We start from the raw sequence: 25,372 nt of genomic DNA, 5'->3' as shown, positions 1-25,372 counted from the left end.
GACCGGGCGAGCGGGGGTGCTCACGAAGTGACCTTCCCCAATCGTACCCAAGTTCCCGAGCCGAAGCAACTTTGGTGATGACGGACACGTGGCCTTTTGGCACCGAGTCAGGGTTTCCTAAATTTCCCAAAATAAAATATTTAGGTGGCGACTCTGTATCTGGCAAAGCAGTCCATGTTTGGCACTTCTTTCAAAAAATCAGTTTTCTCAAAACGATTTGCCGGATTTGGACTCTTTGGTTCAGATTAAGAACCGTGACTGCGAAAGTCGAGTCCGAGCTGTAGCGAGGTCCCCCGCGGGCTTGTTACACACGGTCTGAGTTTTTCTTTCTCTTGCTTTTTTGTCTTTGACTGGGATTCTTTTTGCTTGTTGGGGCGATGCTCATCTTGGCTCGACGGAGCCCGAGGTGTGATGGCTTCAGGTGTGAGTTCTGCGACAAAGTCGGCCAAAACTTGGCCCTTTATTGCTGTTCTTGGCCTAAATTCTAGGTCAAACTGGTCCAGTGTTACTGCCCATTTTGCTATCCTTCCTGTTAAGTCTCCTTGATGTAATAAGGACTTCAGTGGGTGCTCTGTTAGGACCACAATCTTGTGTGCCTGAAAGTAATGGCTCAATTTCTTTGAAGCCATTACCAAGGCTAGCATTAATTTTTCCAGTGGTAGGTATCTTGTTTCTGCGTCAGCCAAAGTCTTACTTACATAATAGACAGCCTTCTGCTCCCTTTTTTCCTCTCGGATTAGCACTGCACTAACTGCGTGTTCAGAGACTGCTAAGTACAAAAACAATTCCTCCCCTGGAACTGGGTTAGAAAGGACCAGGGTTGTGGTCAAGTACTTTTTTAGGTCGGCTAAGGCAGCTTCACATTCTTCTGTCCATAGGAAGTCTGTGGCTTTTTTCACCAGGTTAAAGAAGGGTCTGCACTTGTCTGAGCTTCTGCTGATGAATCGGTTTAGGGCTGCGGCCCTTCCAGTGAGCACTTGAACTTGCTTTGCCGATGTTGGACTCTGTAGTTCCAGGATGGCCTTGATTTGGTCTGGGCTGGCCTCAATGCCCTTTCTTGTTACCAGATATCCTAGAAATTTACCTGACCCAACTCCGAAGGCACACTTCGAGGCGTTGAGTCGGAGCCGATATCTTTTGAGTATGTCAAAGACCTCTTCTAGGTCGGCAAGATGACCTTTTGATTCCTTGGTCTTTACGACCATGTTATCGATGTAAACTTCTACTGTTTTGCCAATCAGGTGTTTAAACATCTTTGTCACTAACCTCTGATAGGTTGTTCCTGCGTTTTTCAGCCCAAAAGGCATTACCTTGTAACAGTACAGGCCTTTCGGGGTGATGAACGCGGTCTTCTCCTCATCTGGAGGGTACATAGCAATCTGGTGGTACCCTCTGTATGCGTCTAAAAAACTCATCCTTTCATGTCCCGAAGTGGCGTCTACCAGTTGGTCGATTTTGGGCAGAGGGAAGCTGTCTTTGGGGCAAGCTTTGTTGAGGCTGGTAAAGTCTACACAAACCCTCCACTTGCCATTCTTCTTTTTTACTACTACTGTGTTGGACAGCCATGTTGGGTACTGGACTTCTCGGATGGCCCTGGCTTCGAGGAGTCTGTCTACCTCTTCCTCTACTGCTTCGACGTGTATTAACGTCGGCCTTCTGGCTCGTTGAATCACAGGCTTTGCCGATCTGTCGACATTCAGACTGTGGCAAGTGACCTCGGGGTCAATGCCAGGCATTTCATAAGGTGTCCAGGCGAACGCCTCTATGTTTGCCCTTAAAAAATCTTCCAATTCCTTTTCCTCCTCTCTAGCTAAGCCTGAGCCGAGAAGAAAAAATCGTTCTTCGTCGCCCTCCTGGACGAGGATTTTCTTTAGCGCCTCTTCGCTTTTCTCGGCTGGTTCTTTCCCGACGTCTTCTAGGACTTCCATGTCCTCATCTTCAACTTCTGCTTTCTTTGGCTCCCGTATACTACAGGTGGACTTTATTGCTGCCATGGAGCAATTTTTGGCTTGTAGTTGATCCCCTCTGACTTCTTCAATCCCATGTTCTGTTGGGAACCGCAGTAGTTGGTGCAACGTTGAGGGAACTGCCCCCATTGCATGCAACCACGGCCTTCCCAAGATGATGTTGTATGGTGAGGGTGTGTCAATTACCAGGAATTCTGTCTGGATCTTCTTAGTGCCGGCTTGTACCTCCAAGCTTGTTGCGCCCAGTGGCCATGTTGGCGTTCCATTAAAGCCGACCATCGGGCCGCTGGATTGTTCTAAGTCATCTAGGTGAAGGCCCAGCTCCTTGTAACATCTGACATACATGATGTCACAGGAGCTGCCTTGATCTATTAGGATGCGTTTCACTTGGCACTCCCCAACCTGGAGGGATACTACCAAGGCATCATTATGCGGATGTTGGACCAGTTCTAAGTCGGCTTCAGTAAAGGCTATCATTGGCCCTTGGCATTCTTCTGGCCGATGTCTCTTTTCCCCAACTTGGTAGATATGCTGTAAATGCCTTACCCTCTGGGTTTCTCCTCTGACTTCGTTTTCGTTGACCCTTGAGTGGATCACATTAACCACCCTCGGTTCTCCTGCTTGTGGTAGCTGTGCTGGGGGAGGGGGCGCTGCTAGTGCTTGAGGCAACCTTGCCTGCTCTTCCCTTGTTCTGGCCTCATCGACCAGGTCCCTTAGAAGGCCTTGTCTTACCAGGTCCTCCAAGTGTGCTTTTAAGGCTCTGCAACCTTGAGTTGGATGCCCTTCTTCATTGTGGTAGGCACAACGTCTACCAACGTTCCTTCCCATGAATTCCCCTGGTGCTCTTGCCGGCGCCCTGAAATAAGGTTGATTTCGAATCCGATCTAAGATTTTATGGATTGGGATCCGGAATACCGTTGTTACCGCCTGCTTATTTCTTAATTCTATTTCTTGTTTGGTCGGCCCATTGTTGACTCGGCCTCGCTTTGGCGAGCCGTTTCCCTTTTCTTGTTTCACCTCTTTGTTTCCCGATGTATCTTCTTTGGCCTTGGCATATTTCTCAATTCTTGCTATGAGTTCTTCCATGCTTTTTGGCAATGTTTTTGCCAAAGACTTCCGTAGTGGGCAGTCATCTTTCAGGCCGTTCTTGAAAGACACGACTGCTACTTCCTGGTTGCATTCGGGTATTCGGTTGAACACCTCGTAGTATCTCTTCGCATAGGCCCTAAGGCCTTCTTCCTTGGTGATTCTTAGAGCCATCAAAGCATCAACCCTCAGGGGTTGCAGCTTGTTGGTCACGAACCTGGCCACAAACATCTCGGCCAGGCCTTCCCACGTCTTTATGCTTCCTTTTGGTAATTTATGGAACCAATCGGATGCAATTTCTCCAAAGGATGAGGGGAATACTTTGCAGAGCAATGGCTCGTTCCCGCTATATAACGCCATGGAATTCAAGTATAATCCAACATGAAAGTTTGGATCTGACTTACCATCATAGATTTGAAACCTCGGCATACTGAATCTCTTGGGTGGTTCGAATTTGTCCAGTTCCACCGAAAAGGCTGTCTTTGGTTTTACTGGAGAGTTTACCTCGGCTTCTGCATTCTGCTGCCTCCTTTTGAGGTAGTCCCTTAGGTCTTCTTTGCTCCTCCCTGGAGCTCGGCTGTCTTTGGATTTTAATCTTTTTGGTACACTGCTTTCGGCCTCGATGTGGGTCCGTTTGGGTCTTTCTTCATGGGTTGTGTCAAAGTGGAGTACTTGCCCCTGAACATGTCGATGTTCTTTGGGCTCTGGATTCTTCATGTGGTGCGTCCTTCGGGACTCTTCTTGCCTCGGCTTTTCCCGTCCGACTTCCCTAGAAGGTCGGTGAGAATGCCTTCCGCTCCTGGTGTGCTGAGGGACCTCGGGGATTGTTTTTCGTCCGCCCTTTTGGGTGTTGGTTGCTGGTATCGGTGTATCTTGTAGCGGGTATGGTGGCTGCATTACAATATTTTGCATCATGAAGTTGACGACTGACTGAAGGTCTGTCAACTTGTTCGCCAATTCTTTTACTTCCTCATCCCTCCGTAGGCACCTGTCCCTCCATACCTGGAGGTTATCTTCATTGTAGTACTTTCCTTGGTTTGTTCTTTTTTACGTGTCGCCTTCCAGGTTGACATCGTTCTCTCTGTGACCCTGGTCACGGGCTTCTGTATTGTGGTTGTTTCCTTCAATGTCAAGGTCTATTGGTCTGTTACTCCCAGAAGGAGCGTCATCCCCAATATTTTCCTGCTGTCCGTTACTGGCCATCTATTCTTCCTTCGTTCCCACAGACGGCGCCAAATTGTGTGGGTGAAAATCTGACCACACTGCCCGCTTAGTGATCAGCTTGAGAGCACAGGCAGAATAGATGGTTTCAGCAACCTGTAACAGAAAGAAAAAAGCTCCGGCGGTGGTTCTTCCACCCGGGGGCACTCCGACGATCAAGTCAGTATATTTCTCAAAGATAATCAAGTATTAAACTCAATGCTCAAAACATAAATTGCATACCTTAGACCCACGGGGGTGCCTCTCTTTTATAATATACTCAATCCAAGTCCCACTAGAAGTATGACTTCTATGAACTCCAATTTACTGTTTACTCTGGACTCTTTGAGAGATAAAGATAAACTCCCTCATCTTGGTTAAGTCCTCTCTTTTCCTTAGGACTCTTGCCCCTTATCTCGGATTCCGATATCTTCGGAAATGACCTCGGCTTCTCCGAGATTACCTCGACTTAACTACCAGGGCACGTGGCACCTTGGCTGACACGTCGGCGTCACCATGCCACGTGTTGGTATTCAGAAAATATATCCCCATAGAGTTCTAATATAACAATATATTTTTTATGTTTTATGACAATTATTATGACATTTTTTTTGTCTAATTTTGAACAAAAATTAACTTAAAAAAAAAAAATTAAGAGTCAAAATAAAAAAATAACCAAACATAAAGAAGGCAAAGTGAAATTTACCTTTTTTTTGTTTTGTATTAATTGTAAAAAAATTTAGTGTAAATTAATTTAAAAAAATTATATTTATCGATTTATTTAATGATAAATATGACCAAGCTGTATTATAATATATAACTTTAAAACACAACCAATTCACACGGAATATTTTTTTTTTCCCTGGTAAAAACGGAGACTTTTCTACAATGCCTTACTTCGGTTAAAATTATAAAATTAAAATTCAATGCTCCATTCAAAGAAGCCGTCTCTCTCTCTCTGCTTCAAAGGCGTTTCTCCCTGAATTCTCTCTCTAAAATCCTCTGTCTCTGTCTTTTCTCTGCACTTATTATTATATACAATTATAATTAATTATTATAACATATTATATATATATACATATTTATATATAAGCCAGTGCATTTCCAATCTCGGTGGTTCTGCGATTTCTTTCTCTGTAGATTGAATTTGGATCTGTAGATCCGAATCAGAAGAAGAAGAAGAAGAAGAAGAAGAAGAAGAAGAAGAAGAAGAAGAAGCAGCAATGGATAATGGAGAGAAAGAGGGCTCGGACGACAATGAATTCTCACCATCTCGAGTTCAGGTCGGAGGTCGCAAGTACAGGCCAGTTGTTGCTCACGACAACGATCGCGCTGTCCTCGAGATGTCTTCTCTCGATCCTGGATCTGCCTCCTCTTCTCCTTTCCCCAATCGCGATAAGTATGCCCTAATTCAATTCCCTCTCTCTCTATCTGCGTTCCTCAATCCGAATCTATATATGACGTGTCGTTTCTTTGTCAATTTAATGTATTATTTAGTGGAAAGTTTGAAATTACTGTTAAGAACTTTAAATTGATCATTTTTTATTTGGGTTTTGAATCTCTGTTTTGCAAGCTTGATAATCGTTTTACTTGTTTGTGGTTTTTTATTTTTTATTTTTTTAAACACATTTTATCGGTGAAGAAAAAGGAGCTGTAGAAAATAAATGGCTTTACGATTATGGAGAACTAGATAAAATTGGGGAAATAATTCTACAAAATTATTACAGATTCATGAAAAAGTTTATGATTTTAATTTATTAGTTTGCCACTTATTTGTATTTTTTTTTCTAAACATCCCTTGAACGGATATTTCCCTGATAAAATTCAGGGCGGCATAAGCTAAGGGATGACACCTTTATGATCTACGGTATATCTTAATACTTAAAAAGAAAAACATAATTTGAAAAGGATACAAGACACTACGGTTTTTACGCTTCTCTCACCATCCTCAATTTTCAGTCACCACAAGCATCACACATAGTTGATGCTCCGTCTATCCACATTACTAGTACCCTCATATGTTAAATATCCCAACCAATCTCACTTTCCGTCTCTTTCTCTCTCCTGCACTAATTCAATCCTTCATGGTTGCCAGCATTTTCTAATTGATCATCACTTAATTTTTGCTTACATCCCTATAACCACCAATACAAGTTAAACTCCAAAAAACCAATTGCTCCACCATTGTCTTCACCACCATAACCACTGTTATTGTTGCCAAATGTGGCCACAACAAATGCATACATACATATATACTCTCTCTCTCTCTCTAATGAAACTAGAGAAACATCCACCAATGGTGGCCACGGCCATCTAAAATCGTTGCCATCAAAAATCCCCTTATCCACAATTATGTTAAAAAATCCTTTTGTAATTGTTTAGTGGGGTTAATGTCTTGGTGGATTTGTTAGGATGAGAAAGGAGAATCCTGTAGGGAATTAGTGGAGAGAGAGAGAGAAGATGCTAGTCTTGTATGTGGACTGTGATTTAGTTATGAGCACTTTTAATGTTGGTGGATTAGCAATGTAAATAGATCTAAGGTGGATATGGTCGTGTCGTGGCTTATGGAGGAGATAGTCTAAATAAAATTATGATGAGAGAGAGAGAGAGAGCAAAAAAAAGTCTTATTTTTATCTAATAAAATTAGATTTTTGATTTATTGAGACCGGTATATGCTAATGAGGCTAGGGTAGTGGTGTATTTCTTATAAATATTTTATCTGTTTGGTTATATTTGATGGTGTACGAACATTTTCTTATTTTATTGTGCTTAGTGTCTTTCTTTACACATGGTGATCCCATAAAACATATTGTCTGATCTTATGAAAATATCGTGTAGGATGACCGTAAAGTTTGAGAATAGTTAACCAACTAGGCCTAGCCTAGTTGGTCACCATGACTTTCCTAAGGATTTAGTCCCCAGGGAGAGGTCATGGGTTAAACTCTCCTTAGGAGAATTGAATTAAAGGGGCAAGCACTTGGTGCTTTGCGAAGGGTGGGGATGCTAACTCCCATATGTGCTAATCTAACAACTAACAATTGACTTTCGCCGATCAAAAAAAAAAAAAAAAAAAAGTTTGAGAATAGTTGGGGAAACATGAGTGAGTATCGAATAACTATAGGCTTGCGTCAGGAACGGTATTGAGTTCTCATCTTTTCTACTAATGATGGATAAACTTATCAGGCATGTTTAATAGGATGTCCTGTTGCTTATGTTGTTTGCCAATGACTTAGGTTTTAGTTGATGAAATTAGTGGTAAATGGTATGTTAGTGATATAGAGATATCATAATTTTAAGGTTTTAGGTTAACTAGAACAGGGTTGGAATATTTAGAGTGCTATTTTAGTAAAAATAGTATTATGAAGCGAAGTATGGTGAAATAAGATATCAAAAGTTTCCTAAAAATAGCCTCTTTTGACATCTTGGAATAGTAAGTTGTGGAGGATATTGCCTATAGACCTAGACTAGGATGATGCAATGGAAAAGCACTCCAAGAATTCTTTATGATAATAAAAGTTTTGCTAAGCTGAAGGGAAAGTCTTATAAGATAGCCATAAGGCTAGCTATCATACATGATACAAAATGTTAGGCAATTAAGAAACATGTTTAGATAATATATGTAATTTAAAGAAAAAAAATATGTTTCTATAAATTTAAATAGCACCTATTGAAAATAAATTGAGATAAGAGTATGTTGAGATGGTGTAACATAGGCTAGCTAATGCGTTGGAGCATAGCAACTTGTTCCAAGTTGAATTTCACAAAAGGATATCTAAACAATATATATGGCTTATGGCCATGGGAAGTGACTTGTTGCCTCCTTCTATGAGCAAAGATATGGTGTTGTGACATAGAGTGAATTGGAGAAGAAAAATCCCTGTACTTGGAAGTCAAACTTGGTTTAGTAACATAGGTAAAATGGGTTTGCTATATAAATTGGATAATGAAATCATCTATATTTGTCATAGTCATAATGGTGCAGTAACTAAGAGGAGTTTTTTTAGCAAAGTGGGGGGGTTGTAATTTTTGAAAACATACATGGTCTTGTATCTTTCCTAACCTCATTATAATTTGGTTTATTTTTGTTGACTTTTAATTGAATTATTCTTTGTGTTTACAAAATTTAAGGAAAAGAAAGCAGTAATATCGGAGAAAATGAGATTCTTTTGTTGTGTGGGCTTATATGAAGTGGACAAAATTAGTGTGGTAAAAATAGGCAGTCAATTATGACATATATGACTTGATACATGTAATATATATCTTGAATGATCTCCTTAATTTGACACAACATGCATATCATTGCATGCATCACTTCAGAAGTTGTATAGAACTATAGCTACATGTTGTAATTTTTTTAATCATTTTTTATGTTATCACATTATTGAATGCTTTTAATTTGCACATAGTGGGCGGTGTGATATGGCATCTCTTCTCCGTTAAATAAAGTGTGCGCTGCTCATCAGAGTCGCAGTCTTAGCATCCACGTCCTTAAATGGAATAAAGAAGTTAGATATGCTTACATCTACAAAAACATTTTTTGAAAAAAATATGCAGTTATGCATGTATGTTGTATGAACTTCAGAAAATATTGTTTTTGTTATTTTAGCTCATTTAGTTTTTTTTTTCTTCATAAACTGTTGCAGGAAAATAAAAGTGAGCACGAGTTCTAATGTGAGAGAAGGGTCATTGCCAATTCATGCAGGAGCTAATGGCCCTCAAAGGGAATCTAAATTGGAATTGTTTGGTTTTGATTCTCTTGTGAATATTTTGGGTCTTAAGAGGTAAGAGTGAACCTGATTCATTTTTATTCCTTAAGTTTCCTTTTCACTGCTATGAAAATTTTAATAATTGCCGTGTCTTCTTTTTTTTAAAAAATAATTTTATTTTGAGCAGCTCTTTATTCACTTAATATGAAAGATTGCTGTTGTTATTGTTTCAGAGTTTACCATTTCTTTCCAATTGAACAGAGGGTGTGGGGGGAGGAGGGGTGGTTTCACGTGAACTCCTTTTGAATTTAAGACATTTCTTCGATTGATATGAAGTATTTACTTATGCTAAAGTTGTTCATTATTTCGTTATATCTTGGTAGTATGCTCAAGAGGTGTTAATTTCAGTATGACAGGGGAGCAGATTCCAGCACCTTCTAGTCCTAGAGATGGTGAGGATGCTTCTACAACTCTTGAGCATCCAAAGGTACCTAAATTTTCTTAAGCAAGTTGCCAAGTGATTCATGAACCTTTCCTTTCTTTTGTGTTAGTAAGTACTACTACTTTTGATAGGAGTTATATTGGGTTAAATGTGTTGATAATGATGCTACTATTTATCGTTATTATTGATTGCCATGATCTGTTGTTTTATAAAACATAATTGCCGGTGAAATTCTATAATACCCTGTTTCACCAAAAAGACTCTTCCATGTTTCACATAGAGTTGGTGTGTCAAAATAATAACTATTTTACTTGCTCTTGGTACCATGAAACTAATGTAAACTCAAGGATCTGCATATTTCCCCTAAAATTCCCACAAGAAGTGACCTCACTTTGGAATTTGACAATTTAGCGTAACATGCAACTTCTTCTCATGAAACAGTAAGTTCTTAGCAAATTGCATCACCACTTGGCCATTAAAACAAATTTTAAGTGCAGTAGCAACCATTCTGCCAAATCTGTCTCCATGGAGTTGTCTTTGAAATTAATTTATTTTCCCAGTGAAATGTGATATATTGGAATTTGTCATGTGGTACAGTCAAATGTTACTTTTCAACCAAATCGTTGTATTATGATTTTGCTGCATTCACCGACTTGTCACTTCTTCCCAGTTATTCATCTTGGACAAGACAAATTGATTAGTGGAAAACAAAAGTTCCTGGAATAGCTGTTCTCTGAACTATATCATATCATTAATGGTTGGGGGGGGGGGGGGGGGGGTGTGGCTGAACTGGGCTTATTTGTCTTATTTAGTATTTTAAGTGTAAGTAGCAGTTCTTTGGACTATAACCTGTGCAATAGTTACTTAATTTCTGAAATTAATGGCTCTCTGATTTATTTAAAAAGGGTTGATAGTCTCTGTTTAGTCTTTCTACAGAAAGCCATTTTAGTTTTTTATTTATTTTTATTCAGAAGGATATTAAAAAAAAAAGAAAAGGGGGGGGGGGTGATAGATAACCTAATTCGAAGTTCACATGACTGGGAATCCAAAAAATCAGTTTGGTATGACATAATCAGTTTGTTTGGTTTTCAGTTTTCAAAAACAGTTTTCTGAGTTTTCAATTTGTATTTTTATATTGTTTATGATTTTTTTAAATATTTTTATCAATTTTTTTTTTTTTAAATTTTTAGATTCACTTAATCTTAATACACTCAAAAAGTTTTAAAAATAAAAAAATAAAAAATTGTACAAAAATCTTTATTGAATAGAACAAAATATGAAAATGTATTGAATTTTCGTTTTTTTTTTTTTTGCATTTAGTGAATTTTTAAGTCCCCCCCCCCCCTTCAAAAAAAAAAAAATATATATACACTTTTTAAGTGTATTTAGATTAGGTGTATCTAAAAAATAAGACATTTGTGTAAAATATTTAAAAAAAAAACTTAAAAAAAAAAAACACGGAAAACAAAAAACTCAATTTTCTGAAAAGTGAACTCAATTTTCTGCAACCAAACGTGGTGAATAGAATTAGGGGAATAGAAATGATGCATATTTACCTGTGTTGTTGTAATATACTTCTTCATTGTAATTTTAGCTTGTTATAATATCCAAACCAACCTTTCACGGCCATTGTTTGGCTAGGTTTTTGTCACTCTGAGGCTTGAAAGTTGACACATTGGTCATAGTTTACGGATAGTTTTATAATCTCTCCCTCTTAGAAACTATGGTGTATGGTATTTGGATGCTTTTTCATGTCTCTGATGTGCCCTTGTGATGCAGACTACGGGCCTCAAACTAGGGACGATGATGGGAGTGTTTGTTCCATGCTTGCAAAACATTTTGGGAATCATCTACTATATTCGATTTACCTGGTAAACTTCATATAACTGATGTTTATCTTGGTGGTTTTTCCAATTATTCTATTTTGTTCTATACGTAGGGGCACTTGTGTGTATGCCTCTATAAGTGCTAGTGCACCTCTTTATAGCACAGTGTATTTGTCCATTAAGGCTGTCTATCAAATTTGTGGTATCAAATGAGTATTGCTTGGTTCTATGTTGGACAATCATATAAAACTTCATTTTCCTTTGATATCACATATTCCTCATGTTTTCTCAACAATGTTCCTGTGTCTTTTTCCCTTATACAATAATGTGATTTTTGAAACTTTCTCAAACTCTCTTACTAATGGTAACTTTCAATCTATCCTTTGATGCTTGCTGTTCTAGTAAGTATTAATTTGGGACAAGTACTCTCGAAGGGTATTTCTGCTAGATCACTGCTAGTTCCAAAACCTTAAGTTGTTAGGAAATGAGTCTAACAATGTAAATCAAGCTATCCAACACCATCCCTCACATGCAACTCTATCTTGCACATAAAGATGCAATCATCCAAACATAGAGAGAAACAGATGCAAATGGAGAACAAATGCAGATGGACCGGAGAAACTTGAACCTAAGACCTCCCCTTACCTAAGTTTTGATATCATGTTAGATCACCACTAGTTCAAAATTAGGAAATGGGCCTAACAATGCATATTAAGATATCAACGATTGTTTTTGATTTGTATACTTGGAGAGCAGTATCTGACATATATTTTTTAGTTTCTTTTTGGTGGACTTCTTGAATCCCCTTTGTTTTTTTGTACTTATTTCATCTGTTTTAATTAAAATTTCTTTGTTGCTATAAGAAAAAATAGAGAGTTGATGATTTGAGTGTCCTGTTTAGATAGCAGTGTTGGATGCATATCCCATACTGTTGTGCTTCTCATATTGGGTTGACAGGGGTATGTTGAAGGAAATAGAAGGGCCCATACTGTTTATTATTAATCAGCATATAGGTGAATGTGACTAGGGTTAGGTTTGTGCGGATATATTCTAAATACTAGAAAGTCCTGTTCCTATTCCATCCCTTTTACTCTTCTGTTGGTATTTTTGTATAAATTTTATTTATTTAAACCTTTCGTGTGATAAATTTTTTTCCGTATTTTGGTGGACTTGATTAGACTTTGATGGTCTAATTCTTTCTCTTTTACCCCCTCTCTTGTTGAATAACTAAAGACGATAGTATGCTTGTGTGTGTGCGGTGCATGTGTGTTCTTTTTTTCCACCCCAGGGGTTGGGGATGGGTGGGTTAATTGGACATAATTTGAGCCAATTGCTTTTTCCGTTGCTGTGAAAATTGCAGGATTGTTGGTATGGGTGGAATCGGTGAATCATTATTGCTAGTTGCCTTCTGTGGCTTATGTACTTTCCTGACTTCAATTTCCTTGAGTGCCATTGCAACTAATGGTGCAATGAAGGTATGACACATATTGGTTTTTTAGTTGTACTACTAGCTTTGCTTGTTGGTTTCATATTCAGAGATTCTCAGTCTTGATGTAAGAAGTGGAAGTCTGATTCTTCCAGGACTCTAATAATCAGTTTTTTTTTTTTTTTGGGAGGTGTTATGTTAGAATCAACACTGGAAATATTTTTTCCTACGAACTTCTAAATACAATCTGCTTTTACATTATGTTTTTACATGCAATTGAAGGAAAATTGGGTAGCTTTTCATTTCTGGTTATTTAGTTACTAGGGCTATAGGTCACACATTTCATTTCTTTTTCTTTTTTTTGTTTTTGTTTTTATGTTTTTGTTTTAGTTACTATTGTCTTGATGTAAGAAGTAGAAGTCTGATTCTTCCATCACTCTAATAATCAGTTTTTTTTGGCGGTGTTATGTTAAAATCAATACTGGAAATATTTTTTTTATACAAACTTCTAAACATAATCTGCTTGTACATTATGTTTTTACATGCAATTGAAGGAAAAATGGGTAGCTTTTCATTTCTTGTTGTTTAGTTACTAGGGCTATACGTCACACATTTCCAGTACTAATATATTACAGCTCTCTCCAAGCTTGTTTTAGTTGCACACTTATACTATTGGCTTTATGTAGAGGTGGAAACTCAACTCTAAACTGTGAACCCGCCCAGTTAAACTTAAATCCATTAAAAACCTGTCCAAATATGTAAACGGGTTTAAATGGGTTGCATCTTGCAAATCCAATTAAAATTTTGGATATTTAAAATTGTGTTTAAAAACCCGCAGCAGCCACCGCGACTTCCCTACTCTACCAACCCTCCCTACTACTAAAGTGAGTAAAATTTTAAGTGGTTGTTAGGAAAATAAGCAACACAAGTGATAAAAAAAGATATAGCCCCATAAATAAAGTGATACCAGAATTACAAAATTAAAAACCATGTTATCTCAATGAGAGTGATTGGAACAACTTTTGAACAGCTAAAATGGTCTTCAAATCTTCACTCCTATGTCCCATAGAGCTCGAGCATTTGAATTGCAGCCAAAACTTCTAAAATCAATCTCAAGTATTAGAGAGCAAGAAGAAGGAATGACCTAATCTGTACCCACAAGCTGGAATAGATTGTGCCATAAAAATAGCAACTGGAAAATGCAAGAATATATGGTCTATACTCTCATGATCCCTTCTACACATGATACCTCATTCAAGTAACAAGATGCAAGTCTACTTTTCTTGAATCATATCATTAGTATAGAGCTTTTTATGGACCACAGACTATGAAAATACTTGGGTTTCATATGCATTCCAAATCATTTTGTGAGCATCAAAGGGTGGCACATCTGATTACCAACAAGCTTATCAAAGAATGACTCGCAAGAAAAAAACCCGAGGAATGAATGGTCCTAAATCTTCCATTACACACCCTTTCTCAAAGACGCATCATGAAGAATATAGATAACAAAGTTACCAATCCATTAGCTTGACGATCATTAAGATCTCCAAAATAATTAAAATTCCAAGAGTTCATTGCCAAAGAAGAGGCAACTGTTGAAGCAATAGAACATTATGATTTTGGGACAAAGGATACCACTGAGGGAACAAAAACATAAATAGACTTCACCCCTTCCACACGTCTTTCCCAAAACAAATGGACTCTCTGTTACCCATACTAAAGTGAAAAAATTGCTCAAAATAAGGAAGACCTTGGGAGGTGCATTTTCATGGAGCTCTAGAGCTGCCCCTACTAACCACCTGAGAATCCTTGCTCTTGATGATCGAATGCTATAGTGAATCATGTTTAATAGGAAATGTCCATGACCACTTCCCAAGTAAAGCCAAGTTCTTATCTCTAATGTTTCCAATGACAAGAACTCCCTTTACTTATTGGAAGAGACACCGTCTCCCAATCAATCAAATGATTCCATTTACCCCTCATCCTTACCTTCCCCCAAACTCATTAACTAGTCAATTCTATTTGCCACACCAATTGGTATTCTAGACTATGTCAAAAAATAGATAGGTTCATTGGACAACACAGGTTGAACCAGAGCAAACCTACCTCCCTATAAATAAATGAGTTTTTATTGATCTACTTGCTTATGAAAATTATGTGGGTTCTTGTTACATATCTGAAAGCATAAAGTTGATTGGTTCTTGTTATGTAGTTTAATAGTGGAATCTTTACTAATCTACTTCCTTGATCCATCAACGGTACATCTAGGGTGGGGGACCTTACTATCTCATTGGTCGAGCTTTGGGTCCAGAAGTTGGAGTCAGCATTGGGTTATGTTTTTTTCTAGGGAATGCGGTCGCTGGAGCTCTGTGAGTGTATATCATTACTTTATTTATCATGGCATGGTATTTTGTATGGCTGAAGTTGACGAGGATGATGGAAATGAGGCTAACCATTATTGCACCTAGTTCAACAGAAGATTTAATCACAATGTCCTAAAATTATCGTCTTTGTTTTTTGTTGCCTAATGTTTTCAGTTATGTGTTGGGAGCTGTAGAGACTTTTCTAAAAGCTGTGCCGGCTGCTGGGATTTTCAGAGGTAATCTCTTGAGAAAGCTCAGGAAATGACATTCAAATCTTTGTTGTAAAGTAAACTGATTCTTGCTACATTTGTATTGATATGACCCTGTGGAGCTTGTCAAAGCAGAAATTTGCCTAATTTGTGTTCTGTTTAATTTTGCATTTGTTCCCTCGGCAACTTCAATTAAGTAGCATGAGAGTTGTACCAAAACTCCCATCATAGACTGGTTTCATCTTTGGAATACCTTCAAGTACTTTAGTGTAGTACGTCTTGGGCATGTTTGGTTTGTCTCTCAAAACATGTTTTTGGAGAAAAAATTGCAAAAACATGTTTGATTGAATTTTTTTAAAAAAAATTCCAAAATCACTTCTCTTTACTACACATCAATCAATCACTTTTTCTCTCTCTTCTCTCTTCTCTCCTCAATCACTTTTTTTCTCACACCCATCTATTCAATTACAAAAAAAATATCAAATCATCCCAAACTCCAAAACTATTTTTAAAATATACAATCAAACAAATTTTCAAAATTTCTAAACTCTCTCTAGAAAATTATTTTTGAAATAATATCTCAAAATACAAACCAAACAAGGCCCGTTTGTTTTGTCCAAATAGCATTTTTGTGCATGTGGTAGTCTCTTCTGGTTGCAGTCCCTGACTTGTCAACTTTTGATGTTACCTGATACCTCTGTTTTCTATACATCTTATGAAGTTGGTCTCATGAGTGATGGTTGGTTATTGGTAGTTGTGCATAATAATGAATCATTTTTCAAGGATGTTGAGTGTATCATGTACCTCCAAATTTGATTTTCCTGCCCATTTTATCCATGCAGAAACTGTCACAAAAGTCAATGGCACATCAGTAGAGCCTATTTCAAGTCCAAGTCTACATGACCTGCAAATTTACGGGATTATTGTGACCATCATTCTATGTTTTATTGTGTTCGGTGGTGTAAAAATGATCAATCGGGTCGCACCTGCTTTTCTTATCCCCGTTTTACTCTCAATTTTCTGTATATTTGTTGGGATTGCTGCGGCAAGGAAGGATCATCCAACAAGTGAGTGTTCTTAACTCTTTTTCGCCTACTTTTCTATTTGTTTTTTATGTTGCATGTTGTCTAAACCATAAATATGATAGGCAATGGCATGCATGGTACTAATGTAGATCAAGCCTCTCATACTTGGGACGTGGATGGCTGAAGAAACATTTGGACCACGCATGTGGTGCCTAGGTCCCAGTCCCAGTTAGAATTTATAAATGTCAAAAGTTAAAAAAATTCTTCTTGATATGCATCTTTGTCTTTTAATTTTTTAAATATGATTGTTTTTTGAAAAAGAAAGTGAAACCTCAAAAGTGACTTGTTTTCTTTTTAACCTCTTGCCTTCCTGATTTTTCTACTGCATAGCTCGCTAGAGAAAGCACCAGGCATGATTTGTCAAAGCTCATCGCCTAGTAGTCAAATTGTGTAGCTAAATCTAGATTTCTTCAACTAGTTGGTGACTTCTTTTTTCCGTCACCATTGCTTCACTTGCAAATAGGCTCATTACTCTTCTGAGGTTGCTAAATTGCTTGACCAAGACAAAATTGCCTTCTAACATCATGGACTTTTGTTGTTATTACCATAATAGTTCCACTAAAAAATGGGTAAATTACAATAAACCCTCCTAAACCGTGGCCCTTTTCACGTTGCCCCCTAATGTTTAAAACTCAACACTTAAGCCCCGTCATGTATATAGGTTGCAAATGCTATGGATGCCGTTGAGGAAAAATGTCTATTTAAAATTTTACACTTCAACACCCCACCGTTATCGTCCTCAACCCCACCCACAATCTCTATCTCTTTCAAAACAACCCACTATTTAGCCCGCCACCCTATTGCCAACCCCCACCACCGACCACCTCCTCTTCCCTCTGCCTACCACCAGTCGATTGAAACCCCATTCGACAGTCTCTCTCTCTCTCTCTCAAACACACACACACCAACTTGGCACCTACCATTGTTGATTGCTCGAGAAGATCTCCAACCAACTTGGTGACATTGATGAGGTTTATCAGCATGACTAAGGGCATTGCAGATGGAGGCAACAACCTTGCTGGAGCCGAACCAAGCGTCAGTTTTAGCTTCTACTTCCCTAGGGAGAGATAATCCACCATCAATCGAAAATGATCAATTGAACATCAACAATAATTTTAGCAAACAATTACCCTTAACATCATTTTAAACATGTTATTCAAGGATTGTAGAAGAGAGCTAGGATTAGGGTTAGAAATCTTACCTTAATTTCAAACTTCAACTTGATCTTCTAGCTTTTCCATTTTTCCTTCCTTTCTTTCTCTCTAGCCAAGCTAGTAAAATCTTATTAGATTAGCTTCTCTCTTTCTTTTTATATTTCTTCACTAATCATAGGTATTATCATAATTAAGAAAGACGCAAGTCTCTATCTGTCTCAATCCATTTTCTGCTCAAGTAGGTGATGTCAACCACGCAAGTAAGGAGTCTTTACACTAATTAATCATGTTTAAGAATAATTAATCAAGATCATATCGCTAATAATATGTTTCCTTGTTAATCCTGATTATTCTGAATTAATCACAATTAACTTCTTACATAATTTCTAGAAATGTGACTCACATTGGGATGTTTAAGGTTTAAGCACCTTGATTAGGCTAACCAATTTTAGGGTAAGTTAATTAAATCACATTAGAGACATTTTACTAGACATGCTTGCACATTAAAACTTACATTTTACAAGGAAAACACAGGGGGTTCTCATATTAACAAGAAATGCATATCAAGTTATAATTCACAAAAGGAAGGCGTGTGATACTTGAATCATTCTTGTAAGAAAGAGGAAAAACCATAAATGCACTTGTGAAAGAAGTGATAACCACCAATATGCTATGAAATGGTAGGATAGGGTCATTACAATACTTGATTGAATGCTTGATGCAGCTGGAGTCACGGGTTTGAGTTTGCAAACGTTCAAAAACAACTGGAGTCCAGAGTATCAGACTACGAACGAAGCTGGAATACCTGATCCTGAAGGAAAATCAGACTGGAGTTTCAAGTAAGTTGTGCCACTAATTCTAGATGCTACTGATAAATTTTGTTGGTTGCAATGTGTTCATTTCATAATTTGTGTCAATTGTCCGATTTTGATATTCTTTAGGAAATTGATGCTGTGACTTTTTGGATCACTTCAACATTTTGTTAGCCCATGTTGGTGTTTTCTAAATTCAAATAAATTTTGCCTCTCATTCTAAATTTAGTTATATATATTTTTTTTCTTTTTTTTTTTATTTGAAAAAAAGAAAAGAATTAGTAGAACTTTTTGCTTAATCATATACTGCGGCTTTGCTAGTTGTATTGGCTTTCTCTATGAGATGTTTGCGAGTGTTGGATGAAAAATATTTTGTTTTATGTATTTGTTTTTTGTCATTATATACCATAGGATTTCTCATTGTATAGTCAACTTTGCATCCATGCTATACTTTTAAGGACTATAATGTTGCTCGTGCAAAAGGCCAACAATTCTGGGTTCAAGTTACCTAATAGCATGAAAATGTCCTAGAAATTCTGTTGTCACTTCATGGTATTCATTTTTTTGATAAGTTAAGGGGTGCGACCTAAGCTGTTGGTTGCCTGTTTAATTAATGAATTAATGTTTTTTCGAGGGACACGTCGGGGACATGCCATCTAGTTCCCCCCCCCCCCCCCCCCCTTCTTTAGTGCTTTTGGTTGGATGTTGAATGTTTATTACTTTTTTTTTTTTAATTTTTAAAACTAATAAGATTTAATCTAAAAAAAGAAGAAGAATAAGAGTTAATTTAAGAGTGGGGTTTTTTATTTTATTTAATTAGTATTAGCTTTTGTCAATGTTGATTGTTTGTGGATGTAATATTAATCTACATAGCAAATAAAGTATATAAAAATTTGTTTTTTATTGTCGTGACCCCACCTTGTCAGTGTCCCCATTTTTTTGAAATCACTATGTTCCGTGTCCACATCCACATTCGCATCTATGTCTGTGCTTATTAGGTTAGCGCACTTAATGGGAACCCATGGCATGAAATCTGGCATCTAGATTGTAGGGTTTTGATGATGAACATGAAACTAACAAATGGCCTAGCATGAGTGAGTACCTCAGTAGTAATGTGCATTTAGGTGATAGTGAGGTGAGGTCTAAGGTTCAAGTCAATGGAGTGGTGTTGGCCTGCTATAGTAATCTAACTCTACTAAGTACAAACCTACTAACATCCTGCCAAAAAACAAAAAAAAAGAGTGAGTACCTCAGTAGCCCAGATGTTGATACAGGATACATACATGATACAACATGTATGCTGATGTTGATACGTACTTGGTTTGTGGTTGCCACACATAATGTCAAATTTTTGTAAAAAGGAATGCTGTATACCAGCTGTGTCAGGGAGTGTTTCAGATGTGGGGTAAAGTTTCCAAAATAATGAAATTTTATTTTGAATGTTTACGCATCCACGGGGATTACATGTCTTGGTTTGTCCGCAAAGTTCTGGTTCTGACCATGTTTTTCAGTGGACAACTGAGTATCTCTTTTTATTTTTTTAATTAATTAATTTATTTTTTTCTTTCTGAAAGTAAAGAAGGATTTGTTTTTATTGAGAAAATTTTAACACACAAAAGCTTGTGGTCAACCTATAATAAGTCTTTTATTGTCTGCCTTGAGTCCCCGAGCAAATAGTGCTTCCAATCATGATAGACTTTAGATTTTAATTTTATGACTGGAGGGGCACTGTCTCCCTTTTCTTTTTCTTCTTTTCATCTTATAAGTTTGCTTCTTTTTTAACAAGTGGAGCAGTTGTATAACTGATTTAGTTGTTATGTTGGCCATGCTGTTATCTTAGTAGATAAACTGTTGAATTGTGCCAATCTTGCATACCTCTGAAGTTTGTCAACCTATTTTATTGCAACTGGATTTGCAATGAAATCATTCCCTTTTGTGGCTATTGTAACTATGTAATTGATTTTTATTTTTAATTGTCAGTGCACTGGTCGGTCTCTTTTTCCCTGCTGTGACGGGAATTATGGCAGGTTCAAATCGGTCTTCCTCTCTAAAAGACACTCAGCGTTCTATCCCCATTGGAACACTCGCTGCAACTGTCACAACAACTGGTTTATATTTTATTTCTGTGTTGTTATTTGGAGCTCTTGCAACCAGAGAGAAGCTTTTGACTGACAGGTATTCCTTTTGTATGGTTCATTAAATTGTTTCCTCATGGCAGGCATAGCTGTGTCTTTCATTTATCTCTAATGGTAGCATAGATGTTCTTGAGACATTTTTGAGTTATTTCAATATTTTACAAGTAACACAGTTCCTTGTGTTATTTGATGATATTCCTTAGTTTCCTTTCTTGGGGAGGGGAAGGGGGTTGGTTCCTTTCAAAACTTAATTTTAGAAGGCTCAACCAGAGTCAAATTATTGGGGACACAGCCCATAGGCTGCTGGGCTATACCACGGGGACTTGGTGATAATATTACAAGTTTAGATTGCTTTAACTGCAATCTGTCAAACATGGTTTGTTTCTATATTAAGAAAACAAATGGTTTTTCTTTGTTTTTCTTAATTAAATATTATAGTAATGTTCCAGAAATCAAAAACGTTTTTGGATATATAGATTTTTTTTTTTTTTGGGGGGGGGGGGGGTGAAGATGGATAGGCGTTTGTTTACTTTTGTATACTGGTGTCTAATATTAAATGCTATTTTGTTATCACTTGAATGAGTACTGTGACCTGCCAGACAAAGGAAATTATAGTGTGTTCTATCTATCTGAACCTTAAATAGCATTTGACTGCTAGTATTTTGAGTGTTTCTGCGTGTAAACTGTCTTTTCTATTATCGGAGAATTGTGTTGTTGAGATTTATGATTCAATAATCTACAGTCTGATGTATTTAGATATAAACTTTAGGAAACATGTTATCATAAAAGCAAGCACTTTATAATTTAGTCACCTTGTTGCTACCTTGGATGGAAAGCAGAAATTTGTTGGGAAGTCCTGACATCTGTAGGTATGTATATAGGTTTTTTCTTTATTTGACTTCTGTATTGTTGAAGATATACAATTTTCCTCATGTCTGGATTCATTGTAGAACCATATGATTAGATTACCTTAATGGTTACTATATAAACTTTTTTAACCTTGTAACATTTAATTATTATTCTGATCGTACTTCCCATTTCCTTGTTTCTATTTAGCTAAGAATATTTGTTCATGCTTGATTTACAAGAGAAAAATCCATATATCTGATTTTGAAGATACTGATAATTTGAAAGATTCAGTGGTTAAATCTGTGTCAATCCATGTGTCAGATTTAATTAGAAAAGGATGGTTGTATGAATTTCGTTTGATTAACTTCTGTCATTTTAGGGCGTAACTGGACTACTTATGCAGGCTACTGACAGCTACGGTTGCTTGGCCATTCCCGGCAATCATTTACATTGGAATTATTCTTTCAACTTTGGGCGCAGCACTTCAGAGCTTGACAGGTGCCCCGCGTCTGCTTGCAGCAATAGCCAATGATGACATCCTACCTGTTCTTAACTACTTCAAGGTTCCAGATGGGATTGAGCCTTATGTTGCTACCCTCTTTACTGCTTTCATATGTATTGGATGTGTCATAATTGGGAATCTGGATCTTATCACACCGACCGTTACTATGTTTTTCCTCCTATGTTATACGGGTGTGAACTTGTCTTGCTTCCTTCTGGATCTTTTAGATGCTCCCAGCTGGCGTCCCCGGTGGAAATTTCACCACTGGAGCCTCTCTCTTCTTGGAGCCTCACTTTGTATAGGTATGCTTCATTGTCATCTCTGGTTTCATTTATTTCGTTTTATTTTTAATTTGGCCAAGGAAATCTTTTAGATGTATTGATAGGAGAGAATCTAGATGTCAGTGCATCATGAAAATATTAGATTTGAAAAAGAGGAGAAATTATATTTAGAACTCAATTTCTCACATGCTTTCACTATATTGTCTTCCCTTGTTGTTCTCCATGGTAATTAAAGAAGGAATAGTAATTTCCTTTGCATTAACTTTTCCTTATCCCTCACCATATTTGTGAACCGAATGTGGTACCCTGAGAATGGATCACATACTGGTAGTCCCACAGCCATCCAAATTTCTCAACAATTGACATAAAAAATCTAAATATCATTATCAGGGTGAGCTTAAAAAGGTTGGATCTTATTTAGGAAAAGTTGGTCAACAAGATGGATAGGAAAAGTGGTTCAATCCCACATTTCTGTTTCAATTTTTCTTGTGTTCTTTTTATGTACAAATCATTATAGGGATTGATTAGTAAACCTATAAAATAAAAAAACAAAGAAGTTTAGGCTTGTTTCTCATGTAATGGTGGCAATGACAAGCTAAAGGAATTACTCATTAGCTATGTTACACGGACTCTTTGGAATTTTGAAGGTACCCGTGTCGACACGACACGACACGGGTACGGGTGCGGGATACAACTCCTTAGAAACGGATATGGCAGAAGAATCGAAAGAGGAGAGAGCAAGGAGAGAACCTGGCCTTCGACTTCAATCGGTTGCGGAGCATCGATCGATCTGCGAAGCTTGATCTGTGAAGTCGATGTACTGTGCTCCGTCATCTTTCCCTTTATCTCGATCTCGGACTCTCTTCGTCTCCTGATCTGCGAAGTCTCTTCGTCTCTCTTTCTCTCTCTCTCTCTCTCTCTCTCTCTCTTCTTTTTTTGATCAGTCTGTCTCCGACTTTTCTTTTTAATATAATTTGAATTATATATAATATAAACTATATTAATATAATATTATTCACATACATATTATATAATATTATTTATTCAAAAAAATATTATATAATATAATATATCATAAATAACATAACTTTTATGTCTAAAATTAAAATAATTTATTTTATCATATATAATATAATTTATTTTATGTCTAAAATAATGTTTATAATTTTATTTATTATTTATCTGTTATTTTTTTAAATAAAATTTGTTATTCCTTAAACTTTTTAAACTCATCTTCATATAATAAATATATTTTAAAAATAACTATTTAACGTATCCCCATACTCGTATCCTAATTTGGATCCGTATCCACGTATCCTTAATTTTTAATTTTAAAGTGTCTGACCCTTAGATGCACACTTGTACCCGATACCCGCACCCGAGTCCGTGTAAGGTAGCTCATTAGTCATTATATGCTAGGTTTATCTTGCACTGATTGCCTATATAGGTGTTCGTGTGTGCCTGTGTTCATTTCATGCATTTCTGAAATACAGTCCGCTGTTGTTTTTGTTTTTCTTGCAGTGATTATGTTCTTGATTTCTTGGTCATTCACTGTGGTCTCTCTAGCTCTCGCCAGTCTCATATATTATTATGTGAGCCTTAAGGGAAAAGCTGGGGACTGGGGTGATGGCTTCAAGAGTGCATATTTTCAACTAGCACTCCGTAGTCTTCGATCTTTAGGAGGTGCGTATACTTGTCCTAAATGGTAATATTGCATATTCTTCTTTTGATAAATGCTTGAATAGATTATAGGTTTGGTATAGTGCTTTTTTTTTTTCTCTCTCTCTCTCTCTAATAGCATCATTCTCATATTGGATGAAATTTTTTCCAAAGCAATTCCACGTGCATAACCTTGATTCAGCAGTGCTTAGTTATGACTAATCAGATGTTTTAACCTCTGTATGTGAATGCAGCAAACCAGGTCCACCCAAAAAACTGGTACCCCATTCCCCTCGTATTCTGCCGGCCATGGGGCAAGCTACCCGAGAACGTACCCTGCCATCCCAAACTCGCTGACTTTGCCAACTGCATGAAGAAAAAAGGCCGTGGAATGTCCATCTTCGTATCTATATTAGACGGAGACTACCATGAATGTGCTGAAGATGCCAAGGCTGCTTGCAAGCAGCTTAGTACCTACATTGACTACAAAAGGTGTGAAGGCGTAGCCGAGATCGTTGTAGCCCCCAGTATGTCCCACGGCTTCCGCGGCATCGTCCAAACCATGGGTCTCGGGAATCTCAAGCCCAATATCGTCGTGATGCGGTACCCTGAAATATGGCGTCGTGAAAACCTAACTGAAATCCCGGCCACATTTGTAGGGATAATCAACGACTGCATTGTTGCAAACAAGGCGGTTGTTATTGTCAAGGGCCTCGATGAGTGGCCTAATGAGTATCAGAGGCAATATGGCACGATTGATTTGTATTGGATTGTAAGGGATGGAGGTCTCATGCTCCTGCTCTCCCAACTTCTCCTCACTAAGGAGAGTTTTGAGAGCTGTAAAATTCAGGTCTTCTGCATTGCTGAGGAGGACTCTGACGCAGAGGGGCTCAAAGCTGACGTCAAAAAGTTCCTATACGATCTTAGAATGCAAGCCGAAGTAATTGTCGTGACGATGAAATCATGGGACGTCCAAGTGGAAGGGGGGTCCCAACAAGATGAATCCGTGGAGGCTTTCACCAGTGCTCAGAAGCGGATTGCGAGTTACTTGACGGATATGAAGGAGAATGCTCAGAGAGAAGGGACACCACTCATGGCTGATGGAAAGCCCGTGTTCGTCAACGAGCAACAAGTAGAGAAATTTCTCTACACCACGTTGAAATTGAATTCAACGATATTAAGGTACTCGAGAATGGCGGCTGTCGTGCTTGTCAGTCTGCCGCCGCCCCCTGTCAACCACCCAGCATACTTTTACATGGAGTACATGGATCTGTTGGTCGAAAACGTGCCTAGGCTTTTGATGGTACGAGGATATCGTAGGGATGTTGTTACTTTGTTCACATAGTTGCTTGAGAAGCGGATAATCGGAGGTAATTGTCTAATCTCTCTTATACTTTTCTTGTTCATATCTCTTCTTTTTAATGTTTGTACGTTATATTTAGATTCATTCTTTTCACAACTACCTTGTTATAGTGAAATTTTATGTCCCGGTTGAAATTTTGGAAATTAGCTGGTCATTTTGGATCATAAACTTGTGAATTAAAACCTTCCATATTGCTAGATTGATTGAAATTTCTGTTCATTGAAGTTTTGTTTTTGCTGGTAACGGTTTCTCCTTGAGAATTAATCTAGATGGACTAAATTACTGTTTTTTTTGTAGAGCTGGA

At 37.6% G+C, this 25,372-nt stretch overlaps 1 protein-coding gene across 1 annotated transcript; it reads left to right on the top strand.

Annotated features, from left to right (window-relative positions):
* The first annotated feature begins 5,148 nt into the window (after positions 1–5,148).
* CCC1 (cation-chloride co-transporter 1) lies at positions 5,149–25,292 on the top strand. Its single transcript, XM_028241480.2, has 13 exons — positions 5,149–5,652; positions 8,897–9,034; positions 9,368–9,446; positions 11,181–11,272; positions 12,588–12,702; positions 14,925–15,025; positions 15,194–15,255; positions 16,071–16,295; positions 18,192–18,306; positions 20,260–20,454; positions 21,667–22,067; positions 23,568–23,729; positions 23,960–25,292. Exons 1-13 carry the CDS (start codon positions 5,477–5,479, stop codon positions 25,048–25,050), a joined length of 2,952 nt encoding a protein of 983 aa, XP_028097281.2. The 5' UTR covers positions 5,149–5,476; the 3' UTR covers positions 25,051–25,292.
* Positions 25,293–25,372: the final 80 nt, after the last annotated feature.

Source organism: Camellia sinensis, chromosome 9 (assembly GCF_055761805.1).
Source record: "Camellia sinensis isolate YWXY chromosome 9, ASM5576180v1, whole genome shotgun sequence".
In the NCBI taxonomy this organism is placed as follows: Eukaryota; Viridiplantae; Streptophyta; class Magnoliopsida; order Ericales; family Theaceae; genus Camellia; species Camellia sinensis.
The sequence above is the reverse complement of the archived record's forward strand: the minus strand, read 5'-3'. Positions and strand labels throughout refer to the sequence as shown.